This window comes from Scyliorhinus canicula, chromosome 8, assembly GCF_902713615.1.
Source record: "Scyliorhinus canicula chromosome 8, sScyCan1.1, whole genome shotgun sequence".
Lineage (NCBI taxonomy): Eukaryota > Metazoa > Chordata > Chondrichthyes > Carcharhiniformes > Scyliorhinidae > Scyliorhinus > Scyliorhinus canicula.
The window spans coordinates 146,622,321-146,646,069 of NC_052153.1; the positions used below are offsets into that span (position 1 = coordinate 146,622,321).

The 23,749-nt window shown below is 44.5% G+C and overlaps 1 protein-coding gene across 3 annotated transcripts in view; it reads left to right on the plus strand.

The window, feature by feature from the left end:
• atg10 (ATG10 autophagy related 10 homolog (S. cerevisiae)) overlaps positions 1 to 23,749 on the plus strand; it is a 381,846-nt gene that overhangs the window by 76,171 nt on the left and 281,926 nt on the right. For all 3 annotated transcript variants that reach the window (XM_038805372.1, XM_038805374.1, XM_038805373.1), the window contains 2 exons: positions 2,290 to 2,412; positions 5,167 to 5,295. In XM_038805372.1, the coding sequence (XP_038661300.1) occupies positions 2,290 to 2,412; positions 5,167 to 5,295 (252 nt within the window). The remainder of the gene's footprint in view (positions 1 to 2,289; positions 2,413 to 5,166; positions 5,296 to 23,749) is intronic.

Below are 23,749 nucleotides of genomic sequence, written 5' to 3' on the forward strand. Positions count from 1 at the left end.
GTGAGAGTGGAAATTGTAGGAGCACTGGCCATAATCTTTCAATCTTCTCCTGACTCCGGGTAGCTGCCAGAGCACTGGAGAATTGCAGACATTACATCTTGTTCAAAAAAGGTTGTAAGGAGAAGTTCAGAATTACAGACCAGTCAGTTTAACAGTGGTGGGGAAACTGCTAGAAACAATTATCTGGGATAGAATTAGTAGTCTCATGGAAACATGGGGGTTGATTAGGAAGAGCCAGCATGGATTTCTGAAGGGGAAATCATGTTTAACTAACTTACTGAAATTTTTTTGAAGAGATAACGCAGAGGGCTAATGGGATGGATGCTGTTGATGTGGTGTATGTAGATTTTCAAAAGCCATTTGATCCAGTGCCACACAACAGGTTTTGTGAGAAAAATTCTAGCTCATTGAATAAAGGGGACATTCACAATGTGGGAAAGAAATCGGTTGAGAAATAGGAAACAAAGTAATGGCCAATGGATATTATTTGGGCTGGAGGAAGGTTTGTTGTGTTGTTCTGCAGGGGTTGGTATTCCCAGGGGTTGGTATTGGGAACCTTGCTTTTCCTGATATATATTAATGATATATATTAATTACGGGCAGCATGGCAGCACAGTGGTTAGCACGGTTTCTTCACAGCTCCAGGATCCCAGGTTTGATTCCCAGCTTGGGTCACTGTCTGTGCGGAGTCTGTACGCTCTCCCTGTGTCTGCGTAGGTTTCCTCCGGGTGCTCCGGTTTTCTCCCACAGTCCAAAGATGTGCTGGTTAGGTGGATTGGCAGTGCTAAATGGCCCTTAGGTTAGGTGGGGTTCCTGTTTTACAGGGATAGGGTGGAGGTGTGGGCTTAAGTGGGGTGCTCTTTCCAAGAGCACGTGCAGAATCGATGGGCCGAATGGCCTCCTTCTGCACTGTAAATTCTATGATCTCGATCTTAGTGCGGATAATTTCAAAGTGTACAGATGATACAAAACCCAGAAGCATTGCAAACTGTGAGAGGGACAGAGTAGACCATCAAAAGGACATAGACAAGTTGATGGAGTGGTCTGAAAGGTGGCACTGAACTTCAGTATGGAGATGTTTGAGATGATAGGGTGCAGGAGCAGAGGGACCAACATGTGCGTAGATCATTGAATGTGGCAGGATAGGTAGAGAGAGCAGTTAATAGAAGACAGTATTCTGGGTTTATTAATAGGTCGATAGAGTACAAGAGAAAATAAGTTATAGGACACTAGTTAGACTTCAGCTAGAGTAGTACAGTAGTACATTTCTGAGAGCTACACTGTAGGAAGGATGTGAACACATCGGAGAGAAGAGGTCTATAAGAATGATTCCAGGGATGAGAAACTTCAGTTGTGAGGGTAGATTGGAGAGTTTGGGACTGTTCCCCTTGGAGTGAAGAAGGTTAACAGGAGATATTATACAGCTGTTGAAACGTGTGAGAGGGCTGGACAGAGTAGATCAGGCGAAACTGTTCCCTCCTTGAAAAGGATTGAGGCAGATTCAATCAAGGCATTCATGAGGGTATAAGATGATTACTTGAACAGAAACGAAGTGCAAGGCTACGGGAAAGAGGCAGGAAAATGGCAGAGAGTCATAATGATTAATTGTAGAGCCGATGCAGACACGACGAACCAAAGGCCTCTTCCTGCTCCGTGACAATTCTGTGATTCTGTGAAGCAGAAGATTATGCTCAGGCTGGTATAAGTGGCTGGTACAATTGCCATGCTGTTTTTTTTGTAACATCCAAAAGCATATTGCTCTGCCGGGGAATGCACTGAATCCAAATAGTTGCAAGAGGAAATCTAGGATAAGGCATTTATGTTGGATCACCCTATTCAGTTTCAAGTCAAAAAAAGCAGGTGCAGCGAACAGTCATCGATTCTGGAGAGATGACTGATTTTCTTCCCAGAAAGAAACATCCATACTGATCTTTCCACCGGATGCGGGTTAGTTTTAAAAAAAATTAGTGGGGTGCAAACGCGAGAGGCCGAAGGGCCTTTTCTGTGCTGTCGGACTCTACGACTGTGTGAGCTAAAGAAACCAGAAAACTGAAAGGAGATGCAAGATTTCAAGTGTTCTTTCTATTGGATGAATTCTTCAATTCCCTATGTTTCCTTTATTCTACTTTATAATCATTGTTAGGAATGCAAAATAAATTCTGTTTCTATTCCAGCAAATTTACACATTCCTCCCCCCCTGCCTTTTCTGATAGTTTAAAAAGTGACAACGTATGTGCTGTTTGTGAAATTACTAAAATAGGTTTAATTTCTTGTTTTTGGTATTTGCAGATGGCGCATAACTTTAACCAAAATGAAAACATTTGCCTGGGAGAGCAGCAATTTCAGCAGTTCTGTAAATTGTTTATTAAGCACTCAGATGAAATCAACGATGGCTGGGAGTGGAGGCAAAAGGTATGTAGGAAATGTTGCATCTATCAGCTGTACGGCTTCAAGGAGATCAACTATATTTCACTTAATTCAAGATCTAAATGTATATTTCTCCACTTTCAGTATTGTCCCTTTTTCATCCTTCCCCATAACTTCCTCACTTTCCGAACTAAGTGCCCCATTTTAAGAAAAACAGATTTACAGAATTTATAGTGCAGAAGGAGGCCATTCGGCCCATCGAGTATGCACCAGCCCCCAGAAAGAGCACTCCACCCTATCCCCGTAACCAAGCAACCCCACCCAACCCTTTGGACACTAAGCTGCAATTTAGCATGGCCAATCTACCTAACCTGCACATCTTTGGACTGTGGGAGGAAACCGGAGCACCCGGAGGAAACCCACGCAGACACGGGGACAAAGTACAAACCCCACACAGACAGTCAGCCGAAGCTGGAATTGAACCCAGGTCCCTGGAGCTGTGAGGCAGCAGTGCTAACCACTGTGCCAACATGCTGACTAAAGAAAGTTGATTGCAACTCTCTACTGAACAACATTTGGAATTTTCTGACTTTGTCATGTTGCTTCCATGATGCATAGAAATGTAGGCCCTATTCTCACTGAGGGTCCCCATGGTGCCACCATTCTCAGCCACCCTAATATTCATGGCAGCATTCAACTCTGGACAAGGTTTCTGCTAAAAGCACACTTCGCTAACATACTCATCACATATCCCCTGCTGGGGCTGGGGAGCTCAGAGGCTTTATTGTATGGCTGGGAGGAAGCATTCCTGCTCTTCCTGACCCACAAGAGAATTCAAAAACGGGAAATTTTAAAATTTAATCTAGCCCTCTTCTGACCAGCCTGCTTTGATGTTGCCCTGCTTGTTCCCTAACTACAATGTGACAGGTTGACAGAGGCTGAACAAAACGAATAATGTTAAAGTTGGGTAAGCCATTTCTATTTGCATTTATATTCAAATTGGCTCTGATAAATAGCCTTGTTACACACTTTGGAGGAAGTGAACTTTTTGTAATAGGGAGTCCAGATGTGGAAATTTCTTTCACTGGGTTTCACTGGGTGCGTGGGTTTCCTCCGGGTGCTCCGGTTTCCTCCCACAGTCCAAAGATGTGCGGGTTAGGTGGATTGGCCATGCTAAATTGCCCGTTGTGTCCTAAAACAAAAGTAAGGTTAAGGGGGGGGGGGGGGGGGGGGGTTGTTGGGTTACGGGTATAGGATGGATACGTGGGTTTGAGTGGGGTGATCATGGCTCGGCACAACATTGAGGGCCGAAGGGCCTGTTCTGTGCTGTACTGTTCTATGTTCTATGTTTATTGTCAGGATATGAATATTGCTAACAAAGTCATCCTTGAGAAGATAGTTGTGGGCTTACTTGAACTACTGCAGTCCACACGGTTAAGATAGTCCTACAAACATTTTGGTAGGAAGTTCTGTGACTTTGACCAGGTGATGATAATAGAAACGTGATATGTGTCCAAGTTACGGGCGGCATGTGGCACAGCGGTTTGCACTGGGACTGCGGCGCTGAGGATCTAGGTTCAAATCCCGGCCTTGGGTCACTGGAGTTTGCACATTCTCCCCATGTCTGCGTGGGTTTCACCCCCACAACCCAAAGATGTGCAGGTTAGGTGGATTGGCCACATTAAATTGCCCCTTAATGGGAAAAAAATAATAATTGGGGACTCTAAAATTAAATGAAAATGTGTCCAGGTTCAGATGGTGTGTTCTCATTCCCTTGTCCTACTGGGTGGTAGAGGCCATGGGCTTGGGAAGTACTGCTGAAGATGCTTTGGTGACATGTTGCAGCACATTCTATAGAAAGTACGTGCTGCAGCCACAATATGGAGTACATGTTTCGCTGGATGGAGAGGATGACAATTCTACGTTCTGGAGAGTTACTGTTGCCGGTCATCACTGGCCAAAATTCCATCTACTTCAGTATGAAATCTTGCATTTAGTTGAAATAAGGGGACGGTTTAGTGTGTTTAATGAGACTTGTGTAAGTCTTTGATCCATGTGCAACACTAAAGCTGAAACCTGGCAAATGTTATTGAGTTTGCTAAACTGAGGACAAGTGGAATCAATTAAGATGCAATGTGTGAAGCGTGTCTGTTTACACAAGATCTGAATCTTCATGCATTGTTTTTAACTGTACTTTCTCACCAGATTGATATTCGTTGCTTTATGTGAGCTCAAGTTAGACGATCTTGAAATTATTGGTTGTTCATTCTTTTATTTGGTCAACAATCAAAGCTTCCTCACCTTGGGTTACCTGTACCATTGTGCCTAAGAAATTGAAATCAACTTAATTCTATTTGACTGTTTTAATTTGTTAGCATAACATCTGAAGCTAAATGGCAGATTACAGTGGGTTGAAACTTGTAATTTTACGTGAATAAGGAAATCAAGACTAAATTGGATTGAGGAAATATATGTGAATATTTGTCCTGTGTATTCAATCCAACTACTTTTGATTCAAAGTCACCTGATTCAAATTACGATTCAAGTTTTGACAATTGAATTCCCATTTTGCTGTGCCATTTATATTACTTAATTAAAATTGTACAACATTTCACATTTTTAGTGCAACAAACATTGGATTTCTCAGAAGACTGAGCCTCAAAATCCCCTGAAGAAAATTGAAGCACGCTAAATATAATGACCGGTGATCCACTGTGGGGGTGTATACACAGCAAAATAAATCTTTGGCCGCAGAAAAATGTAGTTGGCTCTCATTCAATGCTGTTTTTATCTTCACAGGAATTTGATGAGGGGTACATGGTAAAAGTACACTTGAGATCTAAAAATTCCAAAAGCAACTTGGTTATGAAGGACCTTCACTTTCAAGCTCTTCAGTGTGACGAAGCAAAGTCATTTTCTGAGGAAGAGGTGAGAATAACTGATAAACTAAATACCTGTCGAGCAGTAAATATTTTTAGATACTATTATAATTACATTGTATGGACCAAAATGCCCTTATGCTGCCAAATTTATAAATGAATATATCAGGAACTGACTTGGAACAAACAATAGTAAATACAGCCTCGAAGAAATCTTTTCGACTAAACGTTAAGGTTTGCTCTTTGTCAATGGCATTTTTTTTAACGTAATGAAGAGTTGCTCCACCTTCTTGGGACAAATGACCTTGCACTGTGCAGTAGAAATAATGAGACCGTTTCCTCCCTAATGCCCAGAAAAGATTTTGGCATACAAATTTGAGAGTTCCAGAAACAGGATTAAATCGTTAACACTTTGTAGACTGTGTTGAAGACCAGAAATAATTTTGCTGGAAATCTTAAATGAATGCTCCTAAATTGTCTGTTCGTGTGACTTGGGTTTTAAGGTCAGCAGTGAAGCAACGGTGCTCACTGCTGATTCCAAAGAAACGTACCTGTAATGAACTCCAATTGGTTTTATTGGTTGGCCAATTGGAGTATGAGCTCCCTCAATGATAGCTCATTGAGGGGGCCCATATAATCACCTGTGTAGGCTCTGTGAGCCAGTCTTAAGCTGACTGGACTGCTAGCAGCACTGTTTGTAGCTGCTCCTGTAATATCGTTATTGTAAATAAATATTGGTGTGGTGACGGAACTCCTGCCTCCCGTGGATTACTACAGTGGCGACGAGGTAAACTACGAATTTTGCGGAGACCAGCTGCCGCACTCGGAGGGTAAGCCTTGCCATTTTAAAAATGCCGTTTTTTGGGAGGTTAGGCATTCGACCCGGCTGTTGAGGACTGGTCCCAGTACGTGGAGAGAATGTGTTACTTCTTCCGGGCAAATGATATACTGACGGACGAAAGGAGACGGCTTATCCTGCTGTCGGCGTGCGGACCCTCCGCTTTCGCCATTATACGTAATCTGACTTATCCCGATGCGCCGGACACAAAAACTTTCCAAGAAGTAACGGAATTGGTGAAAGAGCACTACGACTCAAAACCACCCCTCATTTTGCGTAGGTACAGATTCTAAACAGCGAAGCGGGAAGACAGGGAGTCAGTCACGAATTTCTTGACCCGCCTGAGAAGGCTGGCGGAAAAATGTGAGTTCGGCCCGACGCTAAATGAAATGCTTCGGGACCGGTTAGTGTGTGGTATAAACGACCTCCCAATACAGAAACGCCTGTTGGCGGAAACAGAGCTAGACTGCAGGCAGGCGTTACAGCTCGCACTGTCCCTAGAAAAGGCAGCAAGTGGGGCGCAGGAACTACAGGGCACGCCAATGGAGGTAGATACCTGTGAGAGGGACTACCACAACAGGTCCTGCTACCAGATAGCCGCTCTCAGGAAAAACCTGAGGAATAGAGGGAAAAAGGAAAACCCCAGAACTGCCCCCAAGTCTGCCAGGACTAACTGGAGACAGAGAGAAGTACCGGCTGAGGCTCCCCCAACAGAGAAGGAGCGTTTCTGGCACCAGACAGAGTGGAGTAACAATGACAGAAACTCTAGAAGGAGGTGGCAAAAGAGGAATAGCAGGTGGGGACGCAGGGAAGTACACAACCTAGACGCCAAATCCTTCTCCAAAGGGGAACAATTATATAATATTACAACGAAGAAAGCAGAACCCATTAGGATTACCCCACGGGTGAACGGGCGGCCGACAATAATGGATATATAGACACGGGTGCGGCCGTATCAGTAATGGGAGTGGCAGCATTTAGAAAAATCAAAGATGGACTCCAGCCACTAACCCTAACAAAAACATCGACGAAAATTACAACCTACACGGGGGAACCCCTGGAAGTTCTAGGCACGACTCATGTACCTGTGGAATATGAGAAACAATTGCTCAGATTACCATTGACGATAGTAGAGGGCTCCGGACCAAGCTTAATTGGACGGAACTGGCTGAAAGACCTAAAATTAGATTGGATGAAAATTTTCCAGAGTGGAAGCGGGCAGTTGAGTGGAGTACTCCAACAATACCTGGAGGTCTTCCAGGAAGGTTTGGGGGAAATCATAGGCGCCAAAGCAACTTTGCACGTGGACCCAGAAGCCCTTCCGAAATTTTGTAAGGCCAGGCCGGTACCTTTTGCATTAAGGAAGAAAGTAGATGACGAAATAGAAAGGTTACGGCGCGACGGCATTATCAGACCAGTACAATTCTCGGAATGGGCAGCGCCGGTGGTACCAATTTTGAAGCCAGATGGCTCGATACGTCTCTGTGGAGATTTCAAACAGACAGTAAACAAATACGCACTGCTGGACAAATACCCAATCCTGAAAATAGACGACCTATATGCCAAATTGGCAGGTGGGCTTTTGTTCACGAAACTAGACATGAGCCACGCCTACCTGCAGTTAAAACTGGACAAGGGCTCCCAGAAGTTCGCTACGATCAACACCCTGAAGGGCCTTTTTCGTTATACTAGGCTACCTTTTGGAGTGTCATCAGCCTGCTCTATATTCCAGCGTACGATGGAAAATATTCTGCAGGGACTACCGCAGGTGGCGATTTATTTGGATGATGTCTTAATCATGGGTAGGACAAACAGGGAACACTTAAGGAACCTGGAGGAAGTGCTCAGGCGTTTCGCAAAGGCAGGCGTACGGCTAAAAAGGGAAAAATGTGTTTTTCTGGCCCCACAAGTGACATACCTGGGATATAAAGTAGACGAGTCAGGCTTACATCCATTAGAAGACAGAGTAAGGGCAATAAAAGAAGCCCCAGCTCCCACCACGGTCCAGGAGTTATGATCATTTCTAGGGTTGGTAACCTATTATGGAAAATTTATTGAAAATAGGGCGTCCATCCTAGAACCCCTCCACCAGCTACTAAAAAAGGGGCAAGAATGGAAATGGTCCACCCGCCAAAACCGAGCATTTAGGGACATTAAGGAACAGCTGTCATCCGAAAATGTCCTAGAGCATTATGACCCAAGGAAGGAGTTGGTGGTCACTTGTGATACATCCCCCTACGGGGTAGGAGCCGTCTTAGCCCATAGAGGAAGGAATGGGGAAGAACGGCCAATATCCTATGCTTCGAAGACCTTGGCGATGGCTGAGAGGAAGTACGTCCAAATCGAGAAGGAAGGACTGGCGGAAATTCACCATAGTGACGGACCATAAGCCGTTATTAGGGTTATTAAAAGAAGACAAGTCAATACCCCCGATTGCATCAGCTAGAATCCAACGCTGGGCGTTGCTACTGGCGGCATATAGATACGTTCTGGAGCACAGACCGGGAACGCGAGTAGCAAATGCAGATGCTTTGAGCAGACTTCCCCTCCCGGACACTCCGCCGCAAATACCAAAAGTAGAGGAGACAGTAATGACTCTAAATTTTTTGGACACCCTACCAGTAGACGCACAACATATTCGGTTGTGGACGCAAAAAGACCCAGTTTTAGCCAAGATGAAGCATTTACTGCTAACAGGGGAACTGGAAAGATCAGTGGAGCCCCAGATGCACCCATACTGGAGCAGAAGGGACCAAATAACCGTAGAAGACGGTATCCTATTATAGGGAGCCCAGGTAATCGTCCCAGCTCAGGGCCGTCAGGCAATCTTAACTGAGTTACATCACGGACACCCAGGGGTATCTAAAATGAAGATGCTAGCTCGAAGCTACGTTTGGTGGCCAGGTTTGGACACAGACATAGCAGCCTTGGTATGTCGGTGCCAGGAGTGCCAACAGGGGCAAAGAGTGCCACCAGCGGAGCCATTGCACCCGTGGGAATGGCCAGGCAGACCGTGGACCCACCTGCATATTGACCACGCCGGCCCTTTCATGGGCTCAATGTTTTTGGTGATAGTGGACGCCCACTCCAAATGGTTGGACGTCCACCGGGTAAACACGGCAAGCACAGCATCGACAATTGAAAAGCTCAGGGCCTCGTTTGCAACACATGGACTGCCGGAGGTATTGGTGTCGGACAACGGAACGGCATTCACAAGTGGGGAATTTGGAAAATTCCTGAAGCAAAATGGAGTCCGTCACAACAAAACGGCCCCTTACCATCCAGCAACCAACGGCCTGGCAGAGAGAGCGGTCCAGACACTTAAAGCGGGACTCAAGAAGCAGCCGGCAGCATCAATAGACACAAAGCTCTCCCGCTGGCTGTTTGATTACAGGACCACACCGCATTCCACAATGGGCATACCGCCAGCTGAACTCTTAATGGGAAGGCGGCTGCGAACGAGGCTGAGTCTCCTTTTCCCAAATTTAACGGGGAAAGTGGAGAAACAACAGGAGGCCCAACGCAGGGGGCATGATAATAGTCGGCAGCAGAGACATTTCCAGGTGGGGGCACCGGTTTGGGTCAAGAATTATGGGAATGGACCAACGTGGGTCAAAGGCACGGTAGAGTCCCAAACAGGGCTCATATCCTATGAGGTTTCAATAGGAGGTAAGGTGCTGAAGAAACACCTTGACCAAATAAGGGCAGTGGAACCACACCTGGAGGCAGGCGAAGCAGGACCACCTCAAGCTGGGATAGCCCAGACGGAAAGGATACCCACACCCCAGCCCCGAGCAATTTCTCCAGACCCCGTCATCCAGTCATCAGAGTCGGAGATGGACACACTCGACGAGGCCGCCGCGACACCTCTCCCCGAGGAGGAGGACGAACAACTTCCAAGGAGGTCGTCAAGGAAAAGACGAGCACCTATAAGGTACACCCCGCCCACTTCGGAGAACGACCCGGCAGACCCAGACATGAGGAGCAGGAAGAAGCTCAGAGGAATGCCAGCTGGCAGGAATGCCTCGGACATTGGGGGGGGGGAGGGGTGTAATGAACTCCAATTGGCTTTATTGATTGGCTAATTGGAGTATGAGCTCCCTCAATGATAGCTCATTGAGGGGGCCCATATAATCACCTGTGTAGGCTTTGTGAGCCAGTCTTAAGTTGACTGGACTGCTAGCAGCACTGTTTGTAGCTGCTCCTGTAATATCGTTATTGTAAATAAATATTGGTGTGGTGACGGAACTCCTGCCTCCCATGGATTACTACAGTACCCCACAATGACCTGGCAATCTCTGTGGTTCCAGGTTTCCCATTTGCAAACATTAATTTGAATCATGGGGATCGCTAGGTGCCAGCAACTGACATGTTACCAAGCAGGGAATCATATTGAAGAATTCGCATAGACAGCAAGTCAGGAAGTAAAATGCCCTGATTCTTAACTTTTTTTTTCCTTTTTCCATAAAATTTTATTAAATAATTTGGACATACATGTGGAATTAAAGTAAAAGTTGAAATTTCATGAACAAACTTTTTAAAATATTTTAGAAATGTGGACTTTTTCCCTCATTTTCCCCACAAAAAAAACCTTTCAAATTCAGAGGGCTTCTCAACAGTAATTATGAATTTAGTATGCCGTTAAAACCCAATTACATCTCAATCAACAAGGGTAAAGTTTTACGGATTTTGTGGACAGGTAAGTTGTTGCCACTTCAGTGATTTCAATTTAATTACTATTTGTTGGAAGCTTCAACAGCAACCAATGAGGAAGTATAGCTTTGCTGATAGCAGCTCCTGGATTATCACATAACTGTCCATGTGAAGACTCTAGAAGTTGCACTCCATTTCAGGGAATAATGATTGTGAATGCTGCATTTTGCCATATTTTGGAAATGCAGAGAACCCCCAAAGGGGAATTTCCACCCCTTGCCTGATGCCAGCCCACACAGCTGCCAGATCACCCACTTGGTGTAGGCTTCCCCCTGACACAAGTAAATTAGAATCACGGATGGGATCAGGTTCACCACTTAAGGAAAAATATCACAAGGCGTCATTTGGGAATTCACCTGAAAGTGAATTCCATGTAATGTCAAGAAATATAGTTTTACTGAAAAATGGCTTCCCTCTAGATCAGGCCTTATGACAGTTCTGAAGCTGCATTTTGTCCACACGCGACCTTGGGATTCAGCTAGAGGTCTCACTGCTTTCAGTAGAATCAAAAAGGTTGGGATTTGATGCTGAAACAGGTTAGGTGAATGATTTGGCCATTTCAGCAATTTAACTTGTTCACATACCTTAATAATAATCGCTTATTGTCACGAGTAGGCTTCAATGAAATTACTGTGAAAAGCCCCCAGTCACCACATTCCGGCGCCTGTTTGGGGAGGCCGGTACGGAAATTGAACCCGAGCTGCTGGACTTGTTCTTCATTACAAGCCAGCTGCTTAGCCCACTGTGCTAAACCAGCCCCTTATAACTTGTTCAAAGATCAGATTAATATAGCCCTTGGACAAAAGGTTAAATGAGTTTGTTCCTTTGCTTTAATTAACAGCATGGTTCCTTTTATGGGTAGCAACCTATCTGTTTCAATAGATTTTTTGCATGTGGAAAACATTATGAAGATCACCTTGGGTGAAATTTTAAGGTTGCCCGCCTGTACAGGGTTTGAAGGCAGACGGGCTCGTAAAGTGTAGTGCATGGCCTGCATGCTGCCTATTTGCACGGCCTGACCTGCCGACTATTTTACAAGAGGTGGTGGAGATGTCAGGTGACCAACTTAACCTTGGGTCAATTGAGGTCCTTAAGTGGTGAACCTGATCCCATCCCTGATTCTAATTTACTTGTGGCAGGGGGAAGCCTACACCAAGTGGGTGATCTGGCAGCTGTGTGGGCTGGCATCAGGCAAGGGGTGGAAATTCCCCTTTGGGGGTTCTCTGTGCCTGTCAGAGGCACCCCCTTTCAAGGTCATTAACCCATTTTCACCATCTTCATTTAAGAACAGACAAAGAAAATTACAGCACAGGAACAGGCCGTTCGGCCCTCCCAGCCTGCGCCGGTCCAGATCCTTTATCTAAACCGGTTGCCAATTTTCCAAGGATCTACTTCCCTCTGTTCCCCGCCCGTTCATATATCTGTCCAGATGCATCTTAAATGCCCGCCTCTACCACCTCCGCTGGCAAAGCGTTCCAGGCACCCAGCACCCTCTGCGTAAAAAACTTTCCACGCACATCTCCCTTAAACTTTTCCCCTCTCACCTTGAAATCGTGACCCCTTGTAATTGACACCACCACTCTTGGAAAAAGCTTGTTGCTATCCACCCTGTCCATACCTCTCATAATTTTGTAGACCTCAATCAGGTCCCCCCTCAACCTCTGTCTTTCCAACGAAAACAATCCTAATCTACTCAACCTTTCTTCATAGCTAGCACCCTCCATACCAGGCAACATCCTGGTGAACCTCTTCTGCACCCTCTCTAAAGCATCCACATCCTTCTGGTAATGTGGTGACCAGAACTGCACGCAGTATTCCAAATGTGGCCTAACCAAAGTCCTATACAACTGTAACATGACCTGCCGACTCTTGTACTCAATACCCCGCCCGATGAAGGCAAGCATGCTGCATGCTTTCTTGACCACTCTATCAACCTGCGTTGCCACCTTCAGGGTACAATGGACCTGAACTCCCAGATCTCTCTGTACATCAATTTTCCCCAGGACTCTTCCATTGACCATATAGTCCGCTCTTGAATTAGAATGAATTTGGTCTATCAAGCCAGATCCTTTGCTGGGGCTGGCTGCGCAGACTTCAATGATACCCTTGAAGTTTGGCATATATAACCTCCTTTTGTTCATGCACCACCTGTAGTCCCAGCAGTAGTCACTGCTTGAACCTGGCGCTGGTGGGGCTACAGAACTGCCAGCCAATTGGCCAATCGCACTTGAAGGTGGGACGTCCTCCCCAGATGGGGGTGGAAGTTCCCACCTTGGACAATTAATGCCCCATGGAGCGTTAAATGACTGCAGGGGAATGGGAATAGACAGGGATGCTTTCTCCGGCGATTCTTTGGGTGCCTTTTCTGAGATTTGAAAATGTGCATTTTCTGTTTCTTCATTATCTGCTGTGTGTAAAGATGGTTTAGAAGAGCTTTACATATGTACACACTTGTTGTGATCAGACTTTGGATGTCCGGCACAATTGAGATATTACATCCCACCGGATGCATATTTGTGCTATTTAAATGATAGTGTAAACAAATACACATAGTCGTTTGTAATGCTCAAAGTAGCCTAGAAGCAGAAGATACCAGAGCCACAATGTTTGCAGGATTTTCTCACAGTCAAAGCATTATGGTTCTGATCTCCAGCATTCAGAGCAATTAAGCTTTCAGTGAACTCATTCAGTGTTTACTTATTTACTGGACTTTCAAGCCTTTATAGCTTCAGATAAATGCCTAACCACACATCCGTGCCATCAGTAAAACCATCTAGTTCCACTTCCGTAACATCACAAGACTCCACCCTGCCTCAGTTAATCTGCTGCTGAAATCTTCATTCATGCTTTTATTACTTCCTGACTTGAATATTCCAATGATCTGACCAGCTTCCCATCATTCATTCTACATAAACCTGAGCTCATCCAAAACTATGCTGCCCATACCCTACCTTGCAATGAGTCCTGCTCATCGATCACCATTACTGACCTACATGGCTTCCTGATTTGACACAGCCTCAATTTTGAAGTCTTTGTTTTCAAACCCCTTCATGGGTCTTGCCCCCCCACCCCCCACCTCAGTAACCTCTTCCAGTTGTACAACCTACTGAGATCTCGACTCCAATTGAAGCCTCTACTGCATCCCTGATTTTAGTCGTTTCAGCATTCTTCAGCTGCCTAGGCACTAAGGTCTTCACTAAGATGCTCTTTAAAATCATCTAACCTAATATTTCTTCATGTGGATGGAGTCAAATGCTCTTGAAATGAAAATGAAAAACGCTTATTGTCACAAGTAGACTTCAAATGAAGTTACTATGAAAAGCCCCTAGTCACCACATTCCGGCGCCTGTTCGGGGAGGCTGGTACGGGAAGAACCATGTAGAACCGTGGGAAGTTTTCCTAATTTACAGGTGCCAGATAAATGCAAATTGAATTTGTGATAAAATACTTCAACAGCAGGATTGTGCAATATGCTTTAGATTCACAGAATCTCAGAATTGTTAGTGCAGAAGGAGGCCATTAGGCCCTTCGATGTCTTGTATACCTTGGATAATGAAGGATATTGTGAGCCTGGCCCAAAAGAAAAAGGAAGCATTTGTAAGGGTTAGAAGGCTGGGAGCAGACGAAGCGTGTGAGGAATATAAGGAAAGTAGGAAGGAACTTAAACAAGGAGTCAGGAAAGCCAAAAGGGGTCACGAAAAATAATTGGCAAACAGGATGAAGGAAAATCCCAAGGCTTTTTACATACAGAGCAAGAGGGTAGCCAGGGAAAGTGTTGGCCCACTCAGGGACAGGGGAGGGAATCGATGCATGGAACCAGAGGAAATGAGCCAGTCCAGGATCTTCAGTCCTCCCTCCTGCACCATTTTTTCAGGCATTAATCTGCCTTATCCTCCTATTTGTGTTCTTATTTGTACATGACACTGGAAATAATCTGGGGAAAGTACTTTTGAAACTTTGCTTGCTAATGTTTTATCTAGCTCCCTATATTCTGATTGCCGGACTATATCCCATTGCTAACTAAGTCATTGGTACCACCATAGAACGTGACATCTGGCTGTTCACCCTCCCCCAGAAGAATGTCCTGCAGCTACTCTGTGACTTTGTTGACCCTGACACCAACGAGTCTATCCAGGATACCATCCTGGAGTCACATCCACGGCCGCAGAATTGCCAGTCTGCTCTGCTAGTTAATAGATCCCCAATCATTATTGCTCTTCCTTTCTTTTTTCTCCCCTCCTGTACAGCCAAGTTGCTCGTGATGCCACAAACATGGCCCTGATTGCATTCCTCTGAGGAACCAATGCCCTCATTGGTACCCAAAATGGAAAATCTATGATCCAGTGGGACCCCAGCTAAGTCCTGCAATGCCTGCCTGGTTCTCCTGGACTGCCGGGCAAGCATCCATGTTCCATGTTTCCATGTTCCTAACTTGCGCTGTAACCAGCTTTCTGGGCGTGCTATCCACATGGCTGTCAGTTTTGCGGAGTGCCACAGTGACTGTGGTCATCGTTCGAACCCGAAAACCGGACTTCGTGTTTTTGCAGCTGGTAGAAGCACTTCCAACACATATGGTCATCTAGGTCACCAGTAGTGCCCACGACTTCACACATATTAAAGGATACCCACGACCGAGATGCCCTGCCATGTCTTAACTTTACATCCTTTCGTTAGTTTATTTTACTTTACTTTACTTATTGGTTCTAACTTTCTTTAATTAATGTCTTCTCACTCAAATCCAAGTAGCCACTTCTTTAAAAATACTGTGCTTTTCTAATTTACAGCGATTTAAAGGTGCTTCCTAAAAGTAGTTCCTTACCAACCAATTGACTTACATGTTTCCTGTGATGTCAGTCTTCAATTTTCTTTCTTGAAACTCAGTTTCGAATCTGAGGTTTAAAATCAGGTCCATTTCTGCTCAGCGTATCCTGTTCCTGACATCGATTAATTCCAATGTATACCACTCCTCTTGCCCCCATGCACCGAGTTCCCGAATGAACCTAATTTTCTATTCACACACTCTCCATCTCACTGTGGCGCAGTTGCCTGTCTCCTCACGGGCTCCTTACTGATTGTTTAAGTTCCCATCTTTAAGTAGCATGTTTTGTACTTTGAGCAGTGCCATGGAAGAGTAATTATCAATATTATACCATACAATGTACATGTAATACACATTTCCTGTGTGCAACACTTAAAAAAAAAAAATTTTTTAATCCAAAGAGTCGTTCACCCGGGCTTTATTTATTACAAAATTTAAATGTGGAGACCTGGAGGGGCACAAATATATCTTGGCAGCAGGTTAATAGATTCTCCATTTCATCCAGCTTAGCATAAGCAACATCAGAGGAGATATGCCAGTTTTATACAATGAATGGTGCATTTGCATGCATTTCTTGTTTGTCATTTTTAGTTTTCTACGTTACACTTCGTACTTGATGTTTAGAGAAAGTGCTGCAGCAAATTTAGTCAGATATAAATCTCTACCGACATATTTGCAAAAATATCTAATTAAAACAATCAGCTGGACTCTACAGGGAAACTCCTCCAGCACCAGAGTCTGTCTAAGTTAAAACTTAACCTTAGAGCCACACTTTGCTGAACAAGAAAAGTAGGCAGATCACTCTGGGTTCTGACACGCAGCTTCAAGAGCAATTAAATTGTGACCTCCCTTGCAGTTTTGACAGTGAGCTACTATCCTCTGGTCAATCAATTAAATTAGTGGCCTTTCAGGACACAGGTCGACCTTAGTTGCACATTTCGTGTGATGCTGCTTCTGTCCTCACTAAAATAGTACTGTATGCTATTTGACTTACTGTAATTAATGCCATGAGATTCAGCAGTATGCAGGAAATTTTTATATCTGTATATTCTCCAGAACATTGTATTTGAAAATTATTAACTGAGCATTTTAGGTTTTACAGTTAAAAATTTTAATCTTTGGAATCACTAACCAGTGAAGAGTTCTTCATATACTATGTGGTAATGTGGTAATCTTATGTCCTTACTGTTTAGTATGCCTTTAGGGGTATCAGCACATCATCAAAAGAGGGGAAGTGTGTCATGTGGTCCAGCCTCAGTTTCACTTTGGCCTGTGAGCAGAACATGGCACACACAGCCCTGCTGCTGATGTCTTCAAGTTTTCTATCCATGTTTCTATCTGTTCTCATGTGCTGTATTTAAACAGATTAACCCACAATGTGTTTATGAGGGATCGGTGCCTTTATATCGTTATAACAACACAGCGTGTTGCTCAGCCTGGCAGCAAAATTAAGTAAAGACATGACATAGTGAACAGCCTTACATCGTGCTACCTGGCATTTTGATTAGACCGCAACAGGTTTGCAGTGTAGAAAAGTGTTGAAATCGCAACGTAGTGAATGCAAAGAAAAACTTTCCAGGCACAGTGCTTGAGTAAAGAGCTGGTAAGCAGACATATCCCTTGCGGTGAGATTGCAGTGCACAGAGGACAGTGTGTTGCAAGGACCAGCAGTGGGTTGGAGCAGTCAGGAAAGGAGAATGAGTGGACAGCATGGTGGTGCAGTGGTTAGCACTGCTGCCTCACGCCGCTGAGGTCCCCGGTTCAATCCCGGCTCTGGGTCACTGTCTGTGTGGAGTTTGCACATTCTCCTCGTGCTTGCGTGGGTTTCGCCCCCACAACCCCAAGATGTGCAGCGTAAACGGATTCACATCGTTAAATTGCCCCTCAATTGGAAAAAAAAATGAATTTGGTGCTCTAAATTTATTTAAAAAAAGAAAGGAGAATGACTAGCGTGTGGGCCAAATTGCTGGTGAGTGAGGGAGAGTCAAATGGAAAAACAAAGCCATCACAAACATTGGGACAAAGAATGTTGCGATTATAAAGGGTGACTTAGAGAGTTGCTGAACAATAAATTGATTATAACAAGGGAGAAGATGAAAGGAAAATGTCCACAAATTTCCCCAGTTTGAATTGGGATGCAATTGATCTCCTATATGAATTCAAAATGTTTAATCAGTGTACCGAGCTATGGTTTCTTCATTCACGTATGTCTGAACCAGTCAAGCAATATATAACAATTTGTCCAGCAATTGAGAACAAAGGTCTACATGGGCTGAACATATCAAGATTAATAACAGAAGAACTGAAGGATCCCCAAAAGGTATGGGGCGGAATTCTTTCTTCCCCGACTCCGATTTCATAATCGGCGATTGGGCGGAGAATCCCTTTTTATGATGGAATCAGGGGCGGCGCCTGTGTTCGCATGCTCCACCTCCTTCAAAATGACATCATCGAGGAGCATGCCGCACGCTGTTGGGACGACCTTAGGACGTTACCTGAAGACCCTCTCCGATGGGTCGAGTTCCCGACCGCGCGGTTGACTCATGGTCTCAGCGGTCGGGAACCCGGCGTGGCGGCTGCAGACTGTGTTCAGTGCTGCCACAGTCAGGCGGGAACTGTGCTGCTGACTGGGGTTGGGGGGCTTCGGTGAGGACTGGGGGGACTGGTGGGGGGGTGGCCAGGGGCGTGTCCAGGGGGACATCATCTGGCAGGTCGGGCCCACGCACGACAGGTGCCATGTTGTACGGCGTGACCGCTACAAGTTGTCACCGTGTGCATGCACGACCACGAACCCGGTAATTCTCCAACCGTTTTTGTCATGGAGACCGGGCATTTTACATGGCGTGGCTGCTAATCCCTCACCGTTCGGAGGATTAGTGCTGGGCGACGCCGACTTTTCCCTCTTAACATGCCATGCATCCTCCAGACATAGCCTCCAAATCAGAGAATCCAGCCCATGGACTACGATGGAAGACTGGTTCAGAATCAAGTGAAACGTCTGTGTTCCTTGACTAGAGTTCATGTCATTTTGGCAACAGAATCCATAGACCACTTTGTCAGAGGAAGCACAGAAAAGGGTATGTACTGTGATTTTTCAGACGCAGAGCGAGCAGACAGAATCATAGATTTGATGATCGCATCCACTCACATGGAAACATTCTAGCGAGATCTGCTAGATAAGCCCAAAGCCTAACGCCAAAAAGCTACTCGATGATTGATGTAAGTACAAAGCAATCCTCACAAGTTAATTACAGGCCGTAAGTACAACGTCAACAGCTGATGAACTTACTGGAACTTCCAAACCTAGAAAACCACGTAGATGATGTGGCCTTCTGTATATATGCAGGAAATGCACAGCTTTCCAGCAACTCTGCAAAGCATGTGGCAGAAAAGACCATTTGCAGTGACAGAGCAAAGGCTGATGATGCAGCCACAAAGAGTCGTGCAATGATTCAAAAAAGCCGTACACAACGGGTACCTTCAAGCATTAGAAGAACCATCTGGTATCCTGTAAAAAGCACATACATGGAGTGATCAGTATACCAGAAAATGACAATAATGTGCATAGTGAGATGAAGAGAACACAGGTTTAGATAGTGTCACACCATCCAAGGTGATTGCCAGGAGTCAAATTATCTGCCCCAAGAAAATTGGTAACTGCTCATTGATGGCAAAGTGGCAATATCCTACCTCTGCCGATTCTAGAAGACATATCCACAGAAATCTAAGGTCATGGTGATACCTGAAACTAAACAGCTTTTGGCATACAACGGTTCATTAATTCGACATGCGGGATCCGTAGTCTTGGGGTGCAAGTACACTGTAATTTGCATACCGCCACAACCTGTCCACAGCAGGCGCTATCTCCTTGGCCCTACACTCGTCCCCGGAGCATCTGAACAATAAGATTCCTAGATCAGACTCTTATTCATTGACTACAGTTCTGCCTTCAGTACCATAATCCCAGACAAGCTCATATCAAAACTCCAAAACCTAGGACTTGGCTCCTCCCTTTGAAACTGAATCCTTGATTTCCTGACCCATAGACCACAATCAGTCAGGATTAAACACCAGCAGCTCCTCACAGTACTCCTCAATACCGGGGCCACACAAAGCTGCGTACTTAGCCCCCTAATATACTCCCTACACACATATGACTGTGCAGCACAATTTGGCTCTAACTCGATCTACAAGTTTGCCGATGACACGACCTTAGTGGGTCGGATCTCACACAATGATAAGTCAGAGTGCAGGAGGGAGATCGAGAACCTAGTGGCGTGGTGTAATGACAACAATCTCTCCTCAATATCAGCAAAACTAAGGAGCTGTTCATTGACTTCAGGAAGCGAAGTATCGTACGCAGTCCTGTCTGCATCAATGGTGCTGAGGTGGAGATGGTTGACAGCTTCAAATTCCTAGGTGTGCACATCACCAACAAGCTGTCTTGGTCCACCCACGTTGACGCTACGACAAAGAAAGCACAACAGCGCCTATACTTCCTCAGAAAACTAAGGGAATTCGGCATGTCCACAATGACTCTGACCAATTTTTATAGATGCACCATAGAAATCATCCTATCTGGCTGCATCACAGCCTGGTATGGCAACTGCTCGGCCCAAGACCGTAAGAAAGTACAGAGAGTCGTGAACACAATCCAGTCCATCACGCGAACCCATCTCTCATCCACCGCCTTGGGAAAGCGGGCAGCGTAATCAAAGACCCCTCTCTTCCAACCTCTTCCATTGGGCAGGAGAAACTAAAGTCTGAGATCACGTAGTAACAGATTCAAAAGCAGCTTCTTTCCCGCTGTTACCAGACTCATGAATGACCCTCTTATGGACTGAACTAATCTCTCCACGCATTTTCTCTACAGAGTCGCTCTGCACTCTATGCGTCACCCGATGTCTGTATCTGTGTACTTACTTTGTGTATTTATCGTATGTCCAATGCTTTTCACGTATGGAGCGATCTGTTTGGACAGTACACAGAACAATACTTTTCACTGTACCTTGGCACACGAGACAAAAAGTTCAAATCCAAATCAATCCTCCTGGGTGTTTGATATTCTCGATCATGAATACTAAAGGCCCAGCTATCGCAGGTCTATCTGCACGTTGTTACCTCACACTAGTGACAATGTAATTGATCAGACTTCATATTTAAGGTTAACCTCAGAAACTACTCAAATCACCACAGTTCATGACTTAACATCGAAATATCTAGAACACTTTGACAAAATTTGTAGTTTCAAGGGACCTGCAACATTGCACTTGCAAGAGGATGCAAGTCCGTCAACTGAGCTGGTACATTTTGTGTAATGCAAATGCCAGCAGCTCCAAGAGGAAATGGTGAAAGATTCTACACAGCATAAACTGTAGAAAACCAGCATTGACGTTTGACCTGATTCAATGCAGCATGTCCACGAACATATGATACCGCTTTGGGCTTATGGGGACAAGCTAGGCATCTCCTGTGAAGTCAGTTTGAAGACAGACAGGTCATCATAGCGGAATCTTTATGACCTGATGTTCGTCAACAGCATAATCCCTCACATATTGGCATGGATAGGACAAGAAAACAGGCAAGAGAGGCAGTATGAAGAGTCATATTGGACTTGAAACACAAACTCTGTTTCTCTCTCCACAGATGCTGACAGACCAGCTGAGTGCTTTCATCAGTTTCTGTTTTCATCTCTGAAGTGGTACTTTGTTTTGGTTCCAAAGAAAAGTTCCCCATGATGTTTCCTTAATCCCAGCACTTCCTTCCCCAAGGAATAATAATTATTGGTGTTTAATACTGTCCAGATCATTTACATGTAGACAGTAATATGTTGGCAGGTCTGTCCATCGTACACTTATGCAATGCTAATGAGGAAAGTGAACATTGTTGAGTATTTTTTTATAAGGCAAACGTCAATTTGAATATAATCTTTGCTACGGTGTCAATTTATATATTTCCCATGCCTTCAATTACACATGGTTCATTCTAACCCTGTTGGATAAACAGAGATTTAGTTCATAGGGCACTCTTATTTAACTGCTGATCTCCTGAAAATCCCACTTATTACCATTGATTTTGCTTGTCTTGATTAGTTGCTTGTGAATGTTTGAATATACTTTGTGCGGCAGCCTTCAAACAACATTGTAGGACATATTCAAAAGAATCCTATCCCCTTTAAGAATTTTAAACTACATGCATCCCGTGACTGACCTCCACTTAACTGTGTATTGGGTCTTGCCCATCATTAACTGCAGTAACCGCGGGTGTTGAACATCCCTTTGGAGGTTTATGTACTGAAGTGTCTAAATTCCTTCATGTGACGATCATATAATATAACCTCATCTCCCCTCAGGCTCTTTTGGCAATTACCTTAATAGGTAACCACTCACCAGTGGAAACCATTCTTGATCACCATTCATGATGAGGTTAGATTAAGGTTAGATATTTTCCAATTAGAAGGAAAAGTTATTTTATTTTTGTGACTCTTCAATTTCTTTTTTATTGGTGTTTGTTCCTTTTAATATTTTTTGGCAGGCCAAGACTTGATCAATGTTAGGTCTGGTTGGTACACTGTTGGCTGTCTGTTTGAGCTACTCGCAGAAAAATACTTTTAACTGTACCTCGGTACACGTGACAATAACCAAATCCAATTCAAATGCCAACTCCTGTTTTTTTTGGACTTGCTCAATTGTCACCTGAATTACTTGTGATGCTGCGAGTATTTGTTCTTGTATTTTAGAGGCTGCTGGATGAACAGAACCATTTAACTGTTGAAAGCCAGAACGAAGCTTTGCAACTCCAAGGTCCCGGGTTCGATTCCCGGCTTGGGTTGCTGTCTGTGCGGAGTCTGCGTGTTCTCCCGGCGTCTGCGTGGGTTTCCACCAGGTGCTCCGGTTTCCTCCCACAGTCCAAAGACGTGCATGTTGGGTTGATTGGCCACGCTAAATTGCCCAAAAAGGTTTGGTGAGGTTACTGGGTTACAGGGATAGGGTGGAGGTGTGGGCTTCAGTAGAGTGCTCTTTTGAAGGGCCAGTGCAGACTCGATGAGCCGAATGGCCATCTTCTGCACTGTAAATTCTATGATTCTATGGAATGGCATTCTTGTCTTGCATGCCAATCCAGAACTGCAGGCATTGTCTCCTCTACCTTCAAGAAGTGTCCAATAAAGGAATCTTTCCCTGCCTTGGCGGCGGCGGCCGGGGGGGGGGGGGGGGGGGGGGGGGGGGTGTGTGTGTGTGTGTGTAATACATCTGGGTGCAGAGTGCTCAGTAATCCACAAGAAGTAATCCCTACACCTATTTGACAACAGCAATCTGTTATTGCGCCTGTGCTGGCATTCGTGAACTGATCCAGTGAGGAGATAGAAATTATGTCAAAAAATCCTTCCTGTTGAAATGGAGGATTGAGAAGTCCAAAGTAGAGGAATATTCCTGAAATTTGAAATATTTCCTTCTTCTTTAAGAGGGACATAAATCTCAAATAATTCAATTTTATCCGTTTCTTGGCATCTTTGATAGAGTGACTGCTTTTTGAGGAATAAAGATGACCATCCTTAATAAGTAAACCTGGTATTTCTATTGGGTTAGTATTAATTTATTTTCACTGTAATAAACAGGATAAGCTACTTCTGTTACCATATATGTGCTATTATACAGTGCTGCTTTATGTGTGTGCATAAGTCTGAGTAGAAATTGTGTCCACGTGATTTCCACGTGATTTGATGTGTGTGTCAAGCATTACTTTGCCATTGAGATGCACATAATCTTGATGTTATACGATTCAAAATAAAGGTTCTAAGAAAAATACAGTTCTGTGGGTTGATACTTGGGTATAGGGGATGTACTTGTTCCTTGTTGGCCTCAATAACGTTTTCTCTGTTTTTAAGCGAACCTCACAACACTAGAATTCTGAATTTTGCAAGCAGAATTGCAAAATACCAAATGTTAAGGATTTTAAATATAAACATTGTGTTTTGTAAATATATATATATATATATATGTGATATATAGAGGTTCAACGCTTTGGTTTTATAGCAAGTTCAGGCTTGACTCAGGGATGGGAGGAAGTCTGAAGATCTCTGTTTCCATTCAATTCACAACATGTTGGACGGCATGGATAGAAATAGACAAATAA